General features: G+C 43.8%; 1 protein-coding gene across 7 annotated transcripts; it reads right to left on the bottom strand.

Moving 5' to 3' along the window:
- Positions 1 to 538: 538 nt before the first annotated feature.
- LOC125546738 (smr (Small MutS Related) domain-containing protein) lies at positions 539 to 15,260 on the bottom strand. 7 transcript variants are annotated; one of them, XM_087546649.1, is made up of 21 exons: positions 14,301 to 15,259; positions 12,884 to 12,909; positions 10,983 to 11,129; positions 10,226 to 10,305; positions 9,108 to 9,331; positions 8,657 to 8,727; positions 8,516 to 8,572; positions 8,177 to 8,244; positions 7,996 to 8,102; positions 7,835 to 7,902; positions 5,665 to 5,723; positions 5,418 to 5,492; positions 4,747 to 4,787; positions 4,548 to 4,644; positions 3,023 to 3,750; positions 2,841 to 2,915; positions 1,712 to 1,792; positions 1,437 to 1,613; positions 1,250 to 1,289; positions 912 to 985; positions 539 to 830 (listed from the first exon to the last, which is right to left on the bottom strand). In XM_087546649.1, the coding sequence occupies exons 1-11, from the start codon at positions 15,100 to 15,102 to the stop codon at positions 5,709 to 5,711; spliced, it is 1,665 nt and encodes a 554-aa protein (XP_087402775.1). In that variant the 5' UTR covers positions 15,103 to 15,259; the 3' UTR covers positions 539 to 830; positions 912 to 985; positions 1,250 to 1,289; positions 1,437 to 1,613; positions 1,712 to 1,792; positions 2,841 to 2,915; positions 3,023 to 3,750; positions 4,548 to 4,644; positions 4,747 to 4,787; positions 5,418 to 5,492; positions 5,665 to 5,708. The 7 variants fall into 7 exon arrangements, with proteins under 7 accessions (XP_087402775.1, XP_087402773.1, XP_087402774.1 ...); XM_087546647.1 differs by lacking the exon at positions 4,747 to 4,787 and having other exon boundaries at positions 5,576 to 5,723; XM_087546648.1 differs by lacking the exon at positions 4,747 to 4,787.
- Between the last annotated feature and the right edge of the window lie 210 nt (positions 15,261 to 15,470).

Here is a 15,470-nt window from a genome sequence, read left to right as displayed (position 1 = left end):
TCTGCTCGTGCGCCAGCCGCCAGGAGTGGTTCGGCAGGCCGCAGGCCAGTAGCACGACGGCGTGGCCGAGCCCGAGCAGATGTCATCTGTGAGCAGGTGCAGAGAGTCGGGGGAAGGGAGGAAAGCAAGGGGCTGAACCGTGGCTGTGAGATACAGGGATTCCGGCGAGAGAGGATAGACGCCGTCGGTTCGCCGGCGGCAGCGGCTTGCTCCTGTGCTCCCTGCCCGACTGTGGGACAGTTTGGGAATTGGGGAGTAGGGATTCCTAGCGCTGCCTGCCTCTCTCCGGCTGCTCTGTGCGTTTTGTTTTTTTTTTGAGCAAGGCTGCTCTGTGCGTGAGTCTCTGAGAGAAAGCGAGAGGATGCACGTGGGCTGGGCTAGTGGGCTTGGGAGATGCCTATATAAAAAAATTTGGGTCAAAATCCTGGGCGGGCCATGGCCCAGTTTAGCCCCTACAGAGCTCCGCCCCTGCACTTACACTAGGGGTTGGGGCGCCACCCAGTGGCACCTCTTGAGAGGAAGTTTGTGCGATGCCAGATTGATAAGCGACCCTTTCATTTCTTTTTTCTCTAATTGTTGACGAACATACACATATAAGCAAGGAACTTGGAATAGAATTTACAACTGATAACAAAACAAACAACAATATTTTAGAGACCTTGATCCTCTTAGGTGGTGGATTATCCCCAACCAGATTGAATACATTCAACAATTAAATATGATTGCCCAATTAGATGACATGACATCTGAGTCAAGGGAGCTATCAAGTCACAACTTGCATCTCAGAACCAGTAGATGCATGACCATCTACCAACATAACTTCTTTTCACCTGCAAAACCAAACCAATTCAGAGAAGAAACCACTTTAAGCCACCAAAAAAGTACAGTAGAAGAGACGCTCTTATTCATACCTCTCACCTTTGATGTCGCTGCTGATTATTAATGTTTGAATGCATCAAAAACCAAATTTCTGCACGAACAAAATCTAGAAAAGCAACACATACAACTGTGTAAATATCCAAAATTGCAACTGAACATATGTCTTTAATGAAAAGACGAGCATGAACTAATCATGGCCAACATCAAGCAGTACTTACACAAGTGTGCAGCTTTATGTTAGTACAAATTAATAAATTGCAGTGTAGATTGACCAAGCAATATAGAAAGAGGCTTTAATATCTATTTTACCCATATCACAAATACTGAAGGGGAGAGAGTAATTATTAAATGCACTGAACATAAACCTTACCTTTATAAAATAAGAAAGAAATATGTCCTTCACAGCCTTCCTGCAGTTACAAAACATACTCAATCAGCAGGTACAAACAAAAAGCAATATTGCCATCTTAGATTGGTGTAGTGCAGCTAAAACAAAATCCATGCCAGCAACAACGAATCCTTTGAACCATGGCGGATGATTCGAAACCAAATCTCACCACTTATGCTATCTCGGCAACAAACTCTGGGTCCAAGTAGAGCACGTTTGCACGCACCAGCAGGTCGGCAGCCTGATGAGCGGCAGAGCAGTCACTTATCAGAAATCCATGCATGCCCACGGCGAGAGCAGGGGCGGAGAAACCTTCACCTTGAGTTTCAGTACGACGGTGCCGCCCCTGACATCGAAGAGGTTAGTGAACATGAGGGACTGCGACATCTCGTCGTCTGGATGGGGAAGCAGCGAGGCGAGCAAAAGAACGATGGCACCACTAACCTTTTCTTCTTAGACTTCCCCGGCCTATTCCTTCATCCTCCTCCTCTGCCACCGTCGTACTCGCCTCCTTCCTGGATCTTCCTGCCAAGGGGTAGAAAGAAACCAGCACGCAGGAATTAAGACAATGTGAATCGACATCTTGAGCTACGAAACTCAAATATTGTAACATACCTGGAACAACCAAGCAAGAAATATTTACCTTCAGTGGTTCAAATGGATAATGTCTTATTAATTGTCTCAAGTTCTTTCTTGCAATCTTTAGTAAACAGTCTAAACAATTCTATGAATAATCCATGTATACAGAAACAAGTTCATAATCACTTATTTTTCTTGTGCACAGAAGGTTCTAGTCCCTATACACTTCGGGAAATTAGAAACAGACAATTATTTAAACAGCTTGAGATTTGCTAGCATGTATGCGCCGGTGTAACTAACATGCATCTTTGTAAGGGTTTTGTACTTGTTACAACCTATTTTGGTCAAATGGCCTAAATCTGTACATATGCGTGACGCAGTACATCCATTTACTTGATCAGTTTCATGTGAATGCCAAATCATGATCTCAAAATTGTTATAGTTCAGTTTGATTCTAATTTATACACCTAAACCAGCCAATTATGCAAGAGCAACATCCAACATTTCACCTCATTAAGTATGCAAAAGCATCACCCAACACTTCAGCTTGCTAACCATGCAAGAACTACACACGACATAGAGAGATTTGGCTATAGGCAACAGAAGAATCACATGCATGTGTCGTAACCGAGCTGAATATGTTGAATTATGGAGGTACTCACTCAAACGCCTTGTATGTCTGCATTTTGATCAAACAAATGGTACACAAAAACAGATGTTCCCATTACTTAATGAGACTCATTTCATGTTGGTACACTTATTAGGTAATAGGAACAGATAAGGTACGCATACATGTCTCAGTCAGATTTGATTATTGTTAATCTGTAACATATACTGATTTTGTTATGCTATCAGCAACAATGCAGTAATGGACTAATAGGTCGTCTGACCCAAATTTGTCATGTGCGTAACTATATTAACATCAAATTACTTATAATAACAATGCATGTAAACTGCAGTAAACAAATCATGGCAGATGCAGGAACAGGCATACCTGAAGTGCAGAGGAGACGCATCATCAAGCAATCGCAGACGAGTGTCAAGGCGAGGGGCAAACCGAGTGGACTCTCTGAAGGCAAAAGAGGAAAATCAGAGCAGCGATACAAGACGCATACACATCCATACAACAATGTGTCACAACGAACAGACAGCCTGCTCACATACACACGAGCACACCTGAAGAGCCAGAGATGATCCAAAAGTAACTACTACACCATGACCGGATCAAAGAAGCTACTCATAGATGCGGCCCTCCTGCCGCGATGGGGGGGGGGGGGGGGGGGGGGCTTGATAAGCCGTACTCGTTGAGCACCGGAGAAGAACATGTCCACATCGATGGCCTACACCACTTCCTCATTGCACTCCAGGGCGTGAGCCGGGACATCCTTTCCCACATCATCTGCAACCACAATAATTTTAGGCCTATCACTGATTTCTCTTATGATTTGTGCAATCATAAAATCCCATGCAGGGACATAAGAAAAATATGAATCCCTACATTTTGTCATCTGCATACCACAAAAAGAAAGTTCAGGCAATTGAAAGCATGATCTACAATGAGTGTTGATGCAGTACATGGTTTACATATTATAAGAAAAATAAATCAGTCGTTTGCATTGAGCCATGCATTTAGAGGAAGTACAACAACTCATCTTGGCATATAATGTCATGCGAATTCTGGTGGACGTACCAACCTAGACAAAAGTGGATGCAACTCCAAACCTATCCTCAAAAAAAGACATCAAGCTAAGTAACTAAGCTAAGGATCATTCTTCAGTACAAGATCAGTGGAAGTTCAAGACCATAGCACCATTGCTCCTTGTAACTCCTGAGCTTGAGAACACACAAATGCTTCTAGAAAAGCTTCAGACCAGCACTAACATTGCAGACCATGTCAGACAACCCTGCTAACAAGAATCAATAGAATCAGAAAATAAACATCAGCTAACCACAAGTACTAACCACAAGTACTGAAGACCGCAAGGCAAAAGATGCAGAAATAAGATGCTATATCATTACACTGCAACTTCATTATTTACAGCTATGGGGTATATCACCCAATAGAAAGAAAAAAAACAGTATGTGCCTTTTTGTAGCCACTAATAAGATGTCAGCAGTTGGCCACCGAAATAGAGCTAAATTAATTTGCCGTACGACACTGCAACTTCATTTCTTTACAGCTGTGGGGTATATCACCCAATCGAAAGGAAAAAAAATAGTACGTGCCTTGTTCTAGCCACTAATAATATGTCAGCAGTTGGCCACCGAAACAAAGCTAAATTAATTCACCGTACGACACTGCAACTTCATTTCTTTACAGCCGTGGGGTATATCACCCAATCGAAAGGAAAAAATAGTATGTGCCTTGTTCTAGCCACTAATGACATATCAGTAGCTGGCCACCGAAACAGACCTAAATTAATTCGCCATACAACATATTAGCTATATCATGTGTAAATTGACCCAAAAAGATAATTACAGAAGAACATAACCATGAAACAATCTAGCCGCCAATGAAATGCTCTCATTTTGTATCATGCTGATGCGATAACCATATGTAGAATTGACACGGGCACATTGCCAGACTAAAATGCTCAGTCAAATTAAAAGGAAAAGAAGATGCAAGTAAAAGAAGAGTATTCAAGCACAAAACAACGATGCACTGAATGAGAAGCATTGAAAGTATGAGGTGAAGCCCTACCAATTTGGTGCCGCCTGATGAGAGAAGAGCCAACCATGAAAACAAATGCAGCTTCGTTACTGTATTTTGAAGAAGTTACAGAGATGCTGGTGCTCATCTAAATAAGATTACAGAAGAAAATGCACCATGAGACATTCTATATTGCAAAAAATAGGACACCAAAGTACTTGATGACTTAAAGGGTTGTACACAAGTGCACCTCAACCAAACCCGTCCATGACTAAGGACAAAGACAATTTGCTGTAAAATATTTTATGGTGATAAATGTCAGAATGAGTGAAGGTGAACCAAAATTCACGTTAACATGATGTTGTTTATAATTAGTTGACAAATCAGATTACTTTCTGCTGGAAGAACTGAAAAATATAAAAACCCTGATGATTAAAAAGCAACATAGTTTGAAGAAATGCAATCCTGTGGTAAGAGAAAGTAGGCAACTTAGATCATCTAGGTGTTTGAATAACTTAGCTTAATCTCTTTGTCTTTGTTAGTGAACAGAAAATTGAATCTGAGAGGACTCGTTGTACTCCATCCTATGGTGCAGAAATTATGCGGGGTGACTGCAGAATTCAAAGATTCTAAAATTTTCTAAAAAAAATGTCACAGTCGCCGCTACCATACGCTCTTCTAAAAGTAAAGTAGTGCATCGAGGGTACATGTGGAAAAGTGGAATCGGAGTATGAAATGTGGACTATTTTGTAAAGGATAGAAATGTAAGAACACGCCGAGATAGCCGATGTGTTGATGGAGAAAGACTCAGCGATATACAACCGCATCACAAGAGAGTGCAACCAAAATAATAGCGAGAATAACAAATCGAGACCAATCAGAAGTAAACTGAACCTAGCTCAAAGAGATCCCAAACAGTACCTGAACTGCAGAGACGATCCACTCATCACACCGAACGCCGAATCGAAGTCGAGAATGAGCTCACTTATGCGATTTCTGACAAAAGAAACAAAAATCTCAGGCCACCATATGGATGGCATAGCATCAAACTCCTAATGAGCATGAATCGACCAACATACATATAAATCCAAGGACACCGAAAACACTAAATCACACGGACGAATATAGCAAAAACTCATCTTGACCACAAATGAAGCAGAAGGCCCACCACAAAAACTCATCTCGATCAATGAAAGGCCATAAAACCGGTGCTCACCCGACAACCACCTGCGAACAGAGGAAACACACATGCAAAAATTGGATAAAAGACTTGCTTCACTTAAAACAAACAAAATATTAATAAAGGTGATTTCAGGGGAGGAACTATCTCAAACACATCAAAATGTACTATTTTTTTAGGTTGTTCTGATGCAATTTTACTACTACAAACAAGAGCAATTAACCAAACTCTGCCAAACGTATATAGATGAAGGAATTTCACAAGAAATAACTACCAGTCTATGGTTATCTGGCCATCACACCACCCAAATCAAGGTTAACCGTCTTGCCAGGAAGAGGGAGAAGGAGATGGGAAGGAAGAGGAGGAAGATCTTACTGATCAGAGAAGCCAGAGGCGGACTGCCCAATGGCTTGGTGGTTCTCCCGGCCCTCTCCGACGCCGGCGCACGAGAGGGTGTTCACCTCAGATCTTGTTATCAAGACCAGATCATGGAAAGAAGAGAAAGGAGAGGTTGCCTCGTTGTGAATCTTTTGGGAGAGGAAAGGAGAAGGAATAGGCGTCAGAGACGGACAAGGAAGCGGCGACCTGATCCAACAGGAACTCGCGCGCAGCGGTGGCGGCGGCCGCGAGGTCGTCGGCGTCCAAGGCGGACTCGGCGCGCGAGTGCACCGCGTCGAGGTGGCGAACGCGGGAGGAGAGCGCCTCGACGAGGTCGAGGTCGGAGCGGCGGGCGTCGAGGGCGCGCTGGTAGGCGACGCACTCGTGGATCAGGCGGGTGGCGGCGCCGGCATCGGTGAGGCCGCGGAGGTCGACGAGGGAGGCCGGGTCGCCGAAGTACAGGGACGGGGAGGCGTCGGCGGACGCATCGGCGGCCACCGCTGAGTCCGGTCGAGGGGAGCGCGGGGTGGGTACTTGTACTCTCTCCGGCAGTAGTGCCGCGCAGCGAGGGGAGAAGACGACGATAGCGCCCACACGACCTGACTCGCGGGAGAAGCGGGTCTCAGGAGAGGCCCTTCCTCCGGTGGCGGCGGCGGATCTAGGATGGGGACGAGGCGGCGACAGAAGAGTTAGCGTGTGACGGAGGGACGGGACGGCCAGCCCACACCTGACATTACGCAGGAGGCAGTAGACGAGCGCTGAGTTGGACATGAATTGGCGCTCCCATTGGCCAAGACAAACAGTACACATCCTGCCGACGTGGACAGCGCGAGAAGGCGGCCTTGATGCACACCTGAATGGTTTTAATCCTGAATCACATGGCTACAGATCATTTCAATCAACTATAACAACCAACAGGTAGCCAGCCCCAGGAGTATCATGCCAAAAAGAATCTGGGTACTGAAGATAATTTTACACTGCATAAACTAGATACATGGGGGTAAAGTTACACTGTCTGCTGTTCCTTCCACCCTAACATAAAACAATTAGACAGGCACATAGCTTCAAGAGTACGATACAATGTTAGCGGCCTAGAATGATGATGACATCAGACGGCACCTATCTTCTCTTTGCTATTCCCAAACTGTGTCAGAAACTACCTCGTACTACACAGGAACCTAGGTCACCTATCCATAATTACATACAGGACATGTAAGTACAGATAGATACAGGAGAGATACATAGATTAGAACGGCTGTTAAATCTATGTCAGGCTCCACCAAAAACAGACGAGGCGAGGCTTTAACTTAGTCAGAATCGCTGTCATGCTCCAGGAAGCGGTATTCTCTTGGCCCGCCTAATCGAAGAACTATGGTTCCGGAGTTCCCTTCGTACCACTCGATGCCTTCCTTCTCCACAAGCTCGATAACCTATTACAGGCATGTATTTATATATAGTTGCATTCAAAAGCATGGCATGTGAAATCAAGGGATTAACATATTACGATTAACTGGATAAAGGGTTAAGGCATTTTTTAGGGAAATAAAATATGAGCATTACAAACCCCACCCAGAGCTGCACAATATTCTACTATAATCGATCATATGGCCACAAGACTAAATGTGGATAGAGTATGAAAGGATGGAACACCCAACCAAATGCAATTGAGGAGAGTTCATTTAGAGTATGAAGACGATGCTTTAAAACTACTACAGTCACTATACTTATAAGCAGCATATAGAAGTGACAAGAATGACTAATCAAACAAGAACATTCTTACCGATCGTTTTATCTTCCCTTTCCCTGTACCTTCAACACCACAACCAGTAATTACTCTAAGAAGGGTAGCTGTTTAAGGAAGAGAAAGGAAGACATGACAAGCATTAGTCAAGACAAATGGAGCTAAATAATTACAGCATCAAACTGTATGTTAATACTCACATGGCATGCATACACAAACCAGCATGTGAACTTTGAGGAGCTTCATAGCTTGCTTGACATGTTGACCATGCAAGTCAATAGTCACCGTGTTTGTTATATGCTTGTTTCTGCCAACCAAGGATATGAGAGTCTGAGATCAAAAAATATCTCCCTGACTATCAGAAGTTATACGGCGGTTTACCTGGCTTCAAATATCTCCCTGCTGGCCTTCTCATCTTCCTTGCGACCCAATTCCCGATAATGTTTTCCCTAAAGCAAATACATATTGGGCTATTTGAGATACTAAGGCAACACAAAGTAGCTATAAGCATTCCAGAAAATATTCTGAAAAACGAATACATCTTAGCATCTTATAACAGGGCTAATATAATTTACTAATTTTATGTACTGTAAGATACTAAGAAACAACATCAGCACATCACTTGGAGCTCTCCATCATTCAACCATTAAAGGTGAAAGATAAAGAGATCCTGCTCTCTTTTTTTTGTCAGCCTTAACATCTTAAAATTGAAAGTCTGACCTCCTCTGCAAGGTAAGAGGCATAAGATTTATCTCCTTTGGAATATGCCACAGCAGCCTGTATGGAATAAATAGAGATCAATATATGAAATACAAAAGAAGAACTGGCTCAAGAAAAACTGCGACAAAAATAGTGTCTTACTTTCTGATAATACCCTTTCATCGTATCATAATGCCTAGCAGAAACACCACGGAACTCTCGATACCCATCCCCTTAACATTGAGAAATTACAGTTGTGTCATTTACAGCAGTGCCAAATAAAACAATAAGTGAAACAAAGACAGTTATATGTGTAAGTGTAAGCAAATCCATCAAAAGAAGTTCCATTGTAAGAACATATCTAATGTGAATGTCTACGTGTCAAATGAAGACTAATTAAATCAAGAAATGAGAAGTAGCAGTTTTACTTATGGGATAAATCTATATTGCTTAGACGAGGGAACTATCGACCTCATGGTGAGAAATACACTAACAATAGAAACCTATAGAGTTAGGAAACAGAAAGTATGTAAATTGCCATGACGGAAAAGAAGTGAATTCTTTGAGCACAACGAGCATGTTAACAAGCAGAGTGGTCAAAAACAGGATATACCATTTTTTGGTCTTTCTTGATTGCTTGCTGTGATGGGATGATTGTATGACTGCAGCTTCTTCACTACCTTCTTCCAGTCCATTTTACTTGGCTCGTATGTGCGACGTTCAGGTATTTTGAACAGCGACTCCAAGACTTGTTGTGGCATCTTGGAATCCACCACCGCTGATCTTGGAGACGGTGTTGCCGGGTGCTGCACCTCGCAAACAGCCTTCATGTAGCTACTGAACCAAAAGACCAGGCATATCATAAACCAACAACCACCAGCGTGAAAGTGCAAGCACATGGCGAGATAACTGATATCAATGATGCCTAGGAGATAACTAGCTGTACAGCCAGCACTGCCAAAGTCTATGCAAATACTAAAACCATTGATGCCTAGGAGATAACTAGCTGCACAGCCACATACTGTCAACGTCTATGTGATTATTGGTATAGCTGTACAGCCAGTATTGTCAAGGTCTGCTTCACTACTGATACCATTATGCCTAGGAGATAACAACCTGTACAGCCAGTACTACTGAAGTCGACAGATGACCAAGGCATTTAAACTGAGCCACTCATTTTACCCAAAACTCACTTAGGTTAGCTAGGAAAAATACTAGTATAAGCTATCTTAGAGGAATACATTACTAGCATGTGACACACGCTATGTGTGCATATAGTAAGCTTTTATTAAACTGTGTTTGTCTAGGCGATCAAGGATGCTTTATTTGTCAAGGCAGTCAAGGATATGAAATCGTTAACATGCACTCCCTCTGTACACTAATGTAAGACATTTTTGCAGTTCAAATTGAACCGCAAAAACGTCTTATATTAGTGTACAGAGGTAGTACATATCTAATCTCATGTGCTATGCAACTTCTGAGCTGCCAAATGTGCAAAAGGGGCACAAGAAAGCACTGAATACTCTCCATTGAACAATTACCCACTATGTTTGTCCATACTCAGCTACAAACAAAAATATGACATGCATACATGGCAACTTTGTGGATCAAGTATGTGCATGCCAAACACATAAACATGAAGTATCAAGTTCACCAAGCAACACATTAGACAGCTGCTATATAATGTTACTAAGAATCTAAGGAAAGCATATGTGCTCAGATAAGATTCACCTGCTCTGTTGTTCCCCCCAGAAGAATTCATGTTGCCTTTCAGAGTGATTGTATGACATACCAGGTATTTCTTCTGGGAACTGAGTAGAACAAAATGTTAGAATATGATAATTTCTCAAGGGAGCGCTTACAAAGTGCCACATGCATTCTATTGTGCCAAAGAAATAATGGGAAACTGGAGACGTGTTTAGTGGACTAGCACAGACATGCCAACCAGAAGTAAATAGCAATGACATTCAACATTGTTTGCTGTCTTACGTTGCACTAGGACGTCAAAATGAACAACAAGGCTACAAGTTCTATTTTACTTCCTGTTAAGACTTTTTTGGCAACTTCTGCGACTATAAACAGGTTGAGTTGTAAAACACAGCAATGGTAAACTGGCAATAGTTGGTGCTTTGAAAGATACAATCTAAACTATCCGCTGTAGTACGGATATAACATGTTGGCCAGTAAGAAGGGGTTATACTAACTGCACTAAATATAAATAATAAAGAATCTATGATCCCAGGCTATTCGTAGAACAAAATATTTATTACTGAACTTAGTAGCTTCAATGTATGCAGGAGTCAACTAAGATTAACTGAAATTTCTATGATCCCAGGCTATTTGTAGAACAAAATATTTAGTAGTTAGTACTGAACTTAGTAGCTTTAATGTATCTAAGATTAACTGAAATTTCTGCAAGAATATCAATACAGGTGATTTGCACTGAAAAATAGGAGCATAAATTGTAGTGACTGCGCAAAGTTAACACCTGGTGTGGACTCTGTTGAATACTTGCAGTACATTCTTCTTCAAACAATCCATTTCCTGGGAAGATATTTGGAGAGGATGAGCTATTTGTTTCTTCATTAGGAATGCACCATCCCATACCAGAGATATCAAGCAATGCGTCCAGAGCCTGAAAACACCTGATTAGTAATATCTCTCAACAAATTGTCACTGACTTAAAAGTATGTAATTCGGTGAAAAAGAGCACAAGTTTGATCAGATATGATCATGCTACCACCACAGAAGATATCTTGCGTTATTAGCTTTTTAGGTTTCACACCAGAATGCTTAGTTGGTTACTTGGTTTTGAACAATTAAATTAATTTTCTAGCTTAGGACCGCCTGGGTGCACAGCCGCCAAGGCACATGACAAGGTGACAATTAGGCGATACAAAATATATCTGTAGTACAAATTGTACAGTAACAAGTCCTAAGCATATTCTGTTCCATCAAGGCATCGACCAACAAAGAATCACATGTAAAGAGCCAAACCTACCTGTCATACCTCCCTAGTACATGGGTCACTCTAAACTTTCTTACCTTCCTCCCATTTTCCTTGTTTTTTCTTCTCTACTACTTTAAGTTGCCTATTCCCCCCTTTTTGATGTCCTAATATCTTACAGGCGAGTGCCGATGTCGTCCCACACCCTCACCCCTCCTCGACTATTTAGTTGCAAATTGTAAACGCTGGTGATTTTTGTTAAGTACTCCCTCCGTCGCATAATATAAGATCTTACATCCAATTTATGAGCAGATTGGATGTAATAAGATCTTATACTATGGGACAGAGGGAGCATATTATATTTCCTCTTCCTATCAGATCGGTCTTTTGGGATAGTTGGTTGATAGGAATATCCAACATGGTATCAGACCTGAGGTCTTGGGTTTAAGTCTCAGTCCCCGCATTTTCCCCAATCATTTAGTCACACCGACATCAGGCGTGGGGGGATGTGAAGAGGGGGGGGGGGGGGGGGGGGAGGGGGGGTCCGTTCCATAATAGATTTTTTTTGAAAAGTCAAACTTCACAAACTTTGACCAAGTTTGTGGAGAAAAACATTTACATCTATAATACCAAACATGTATCATTAGATTCACCATAAGATGTAGTTTCATATTTTATATATTTGATATTGTACATATAAATAGTTTTCTCGATAAACTTGGTCAAAGTTTGCAAAATTTGACTTTTCAAAAAATCTACACACACTACATTATGGAACGGAGGGAGTATCTTCCAATCAGATCAGTCTTTTGGGATAGTTGGTTGATAGGAATACAACAACAACAACAACAACAACAACAACAACAACAAAGCCTTTAGTCCCAAACAAGTTGGGGTAGGCTAGAGGTGAAACCCATAAGATCTCGCAACCAACTCATGGCTCTGGCACATGGATAGCAAGCTTCCACGCACCCCTGTCCATTGCTAGCTCTTTGGTGATACTCCAATCCTTCAGGTCTCTCTTAACGGACTCCTCCCATGTCAAATTCGGTCTACCCCGCCCTCTCTTGACATTCTCCGCACGCTTTAGCAATTTTAACCTCACAAGCACCCGGATGATTTTCGGTGCCTTGACAGATCTGATAACCATGGCAGGACAGAAGAGGAGGTAGGCAACACCATTAACCGGATTTTTTATGCATGGGCTCAAGGAACTAGAGTAAAATCCCAGAACCATGTGGTAACTGGCAAACATACACATGCGCTTTTTTTGTTTGTCAAAATTTATAAAGGTATAAAGCAAGACAAAAGACCATCGATACTGCCAACGGGTGAGATTATAGTCCCGGCCAATCAACAGTATTTTGTAAAATCCATAAACTTAAACACTGGTCGAGGGCCTCGAGGCACTAAGAAATGCACCGAATAAGCTACTTGTTTACCTGCTCAACATCATATCCAGACTGACCTGCAAGAAATAAATATAGCATAAGGAACACTTTCAAAGATGTCCAACTGATTGGCCAAATGAAATACAATTGTTCCTAAACACACTCATATTCAAGCAAGCACAAAAATCTAATTTTACATTAAGTAGCTTCTTACAGAATTTAGAATAAACATGAATGAATTTTTATCCAGTTTTTGAAACAGCAAATTGCATTTAATAATTAGACGTGTTGCATAACATGTATTTTTCGCCAATTGAATGGAACCATGCAGCAGTTCTGCGTACAAACACCAGGTACTAGTGTGCAACTAAAACCATGGATTGGCTTCAACCGTACAGCACTAGAAGAATTGTGCAATCTGTAGGCCAACCACCCACCCACATGTTCTTTGCACCAAAACAAGCAAAGTGAATCTATCACTTGAATGTGATATTGTGCAATTTGTAGTTGTGGAAGGTAGCTCATATCACAAAACAAAAACTGCAGGCAGCAATCTCCTTAACACTTAATATTTACGCAAGGAGAACAAGGGAGCATTGTGAAATGCCTTAACAGACATCCACTTCACTGATCGCATGAATCTTGCTTTGCTCCAGGCTTCTATAACCTTGCACATGATAAACTCAATAATCAATTCTTCGAATTGACTTTTCAGAGACTTTAGCCCAATATAAAATCAACACCGCCTTGCTAATTACAAACATCCACTCCGGAAGCACTACACATCAAAATCACACAGCATTTCGACGGTGGTAATTTGTGATCCTAACAGTAACACTCTTTTATTTACAACTAGTTGGTTTAAGAGAATGCAATGCCAATAATATTAATAGATCAGATGGCAGCGTTGAAATAGCACCCCAAAGTTACTTCGATATCTGCAGGTACAGATAGGAAACTGGACTAGCGAGGAAATAGCACCCAGAATTACTCTGACATCTGCGGCTGCAAGAAGGAAACTAGGACTAAAAACATACGAGGACAATCAAACAAGCGGTCACTCTTTTTAATAGATTGGCTTATGCATGCCTCATGTGTTCTGTTCCACATTTTGGCACATCAAATTTCTAAGAGAAGAAGTCAAAGTGCCAAAACATGCCCCCGCTCACTAAATGGTGTGTTGTGAACTGAGGACAGTGCTTCAAACCTTCAGGCCCTGGTTGGATGACATTTAATTCGTTGGAAAGGTTTAGTATATAGTTCAAAAAATTAAAGCTTTCCAAAGAAATGCCGTGGAACTCCCTAAATACCAACGCTTCCCAAAAATAACCTTTTATCCAAACACGCATTTATCCTATATAGCAAATTTGCAATTAGGCTTGGTTATGACTTCTGGCAGCAGAAACAAACGATCCCAGGTAAAGCACCTGGATATGAAAAGTAGAGCAGCTGGTGCTAGACGACTCACCCAGCACGTCTTTGACCACACCCATGCTGAGCTCAGAATGATCTCCAAGCATGGAGCACAGGAACTGCTCGGCCTCCTCAACATTAAGCGTGGGATAGCCACCCCCGCTTTCTCTCTCCCCATTTCTCTCATCATTCCAGCCATTGCTGACGCTTTCTCCATCCATGTCCTTCCCCTTCCCCTTCCACCCACTTCTATCGGTCGCGCTCACAGGCGGAGTGGCAGGCCGCGAGTAGCCCTTGCCGATCACGTCCGCAACGATGCCAGACACGGCAACGGGAAGCTTCCTGGGCCTGCGAGCCGGCCTCCTCCCAGCAGATCCGGCGCGCGGGGAGAGATCTGGCGGTGGCGGCGGCGGCGGCTGCATGTCCTGCGTGGAGCCGAGGATGCCGGCCGCGAGGAAGGGGTCGCCGCCGGCCTCGCGGTAGGCCGAGTCGACCTGGTCGATGGTGGCGCTGCCGAAGGCCTCGAGCAGCCAGGCGAGGTCGCGCCGCTCGTCGCCCGTGGCCGAGGAGGACGCGGCGGAGTCGGTCGAGGAGGGGGCGTAGAACGAGGAGGTGGACGCGGGCCCCGACGAGCTGGAGGTGAAGGCGCGGGTGTACGCGGAGGCGTCCCCGCCGCTCCCGCTGCCGCTGCCGCTCGACTCCGTCTCCGAGGCCGCGGCGGCTAGGGTTAGGGTTTCGGCGAGCGGGGAGCGCGGGGAGGACCCCGGCGCCGGAGGGGTCGGCGGCGCCGCCCCGTCGGCGGCCGCCGGCGAGGGCCGCTTCTTCTTCTTGGATTTCTTCTTGGTGTTGGGCTTCATTTCGGGCGGTGGCCGCCTTTTCCCCTCCCCTATTTTCCTCCTCCTCCGGGGTGTTTTTTCGAGGGGGTTTTGACGTTTTCCTGATCGTTTTCGCCTGGCAGAGAGGGAGAGAGCGAGGGGAGGAGGAGGAAGAAGGCGGGGCGGGGAGCCGGCGAGTCGAGTCACGCGGTGGACGGAGGCGCGGCGGAATATACTACGCCCATTTGCATGTGGGGCACGTCACCCGTGGGTCCCGCATGTCATGCTCTAGGCGCGGCGGCGGCTGGGGAGGGGAGGGGGTGGATGGAAGAGGGTTGCGGCGACGGCCGATACTTATTTTGGACTGCTGGTTTACCCCGTTAGACTGGTGGATGGGGTCGGCCGAGGGG

Source organism: Triticum urartu, chromosome 3A (assembly GCF_056163025.1).
Source record: "Triticum urartu cultivar PI428250 chromosome 3A, HENAU_Tu73, whole genome shotgun sequence".
In the NCBI taxonomy this organism is placed as follows: Eukaryota; Viridiplantae; Streptophyta; class Magnoliopsida; order Poales; family Poaceae; genus Triticum; species Triticum urartu.
The sequence above is the reverse complement of the archived record's forward strand: the minus strand, read 5'-3'. Positions and strand labels throughout refer to the sequence as shown.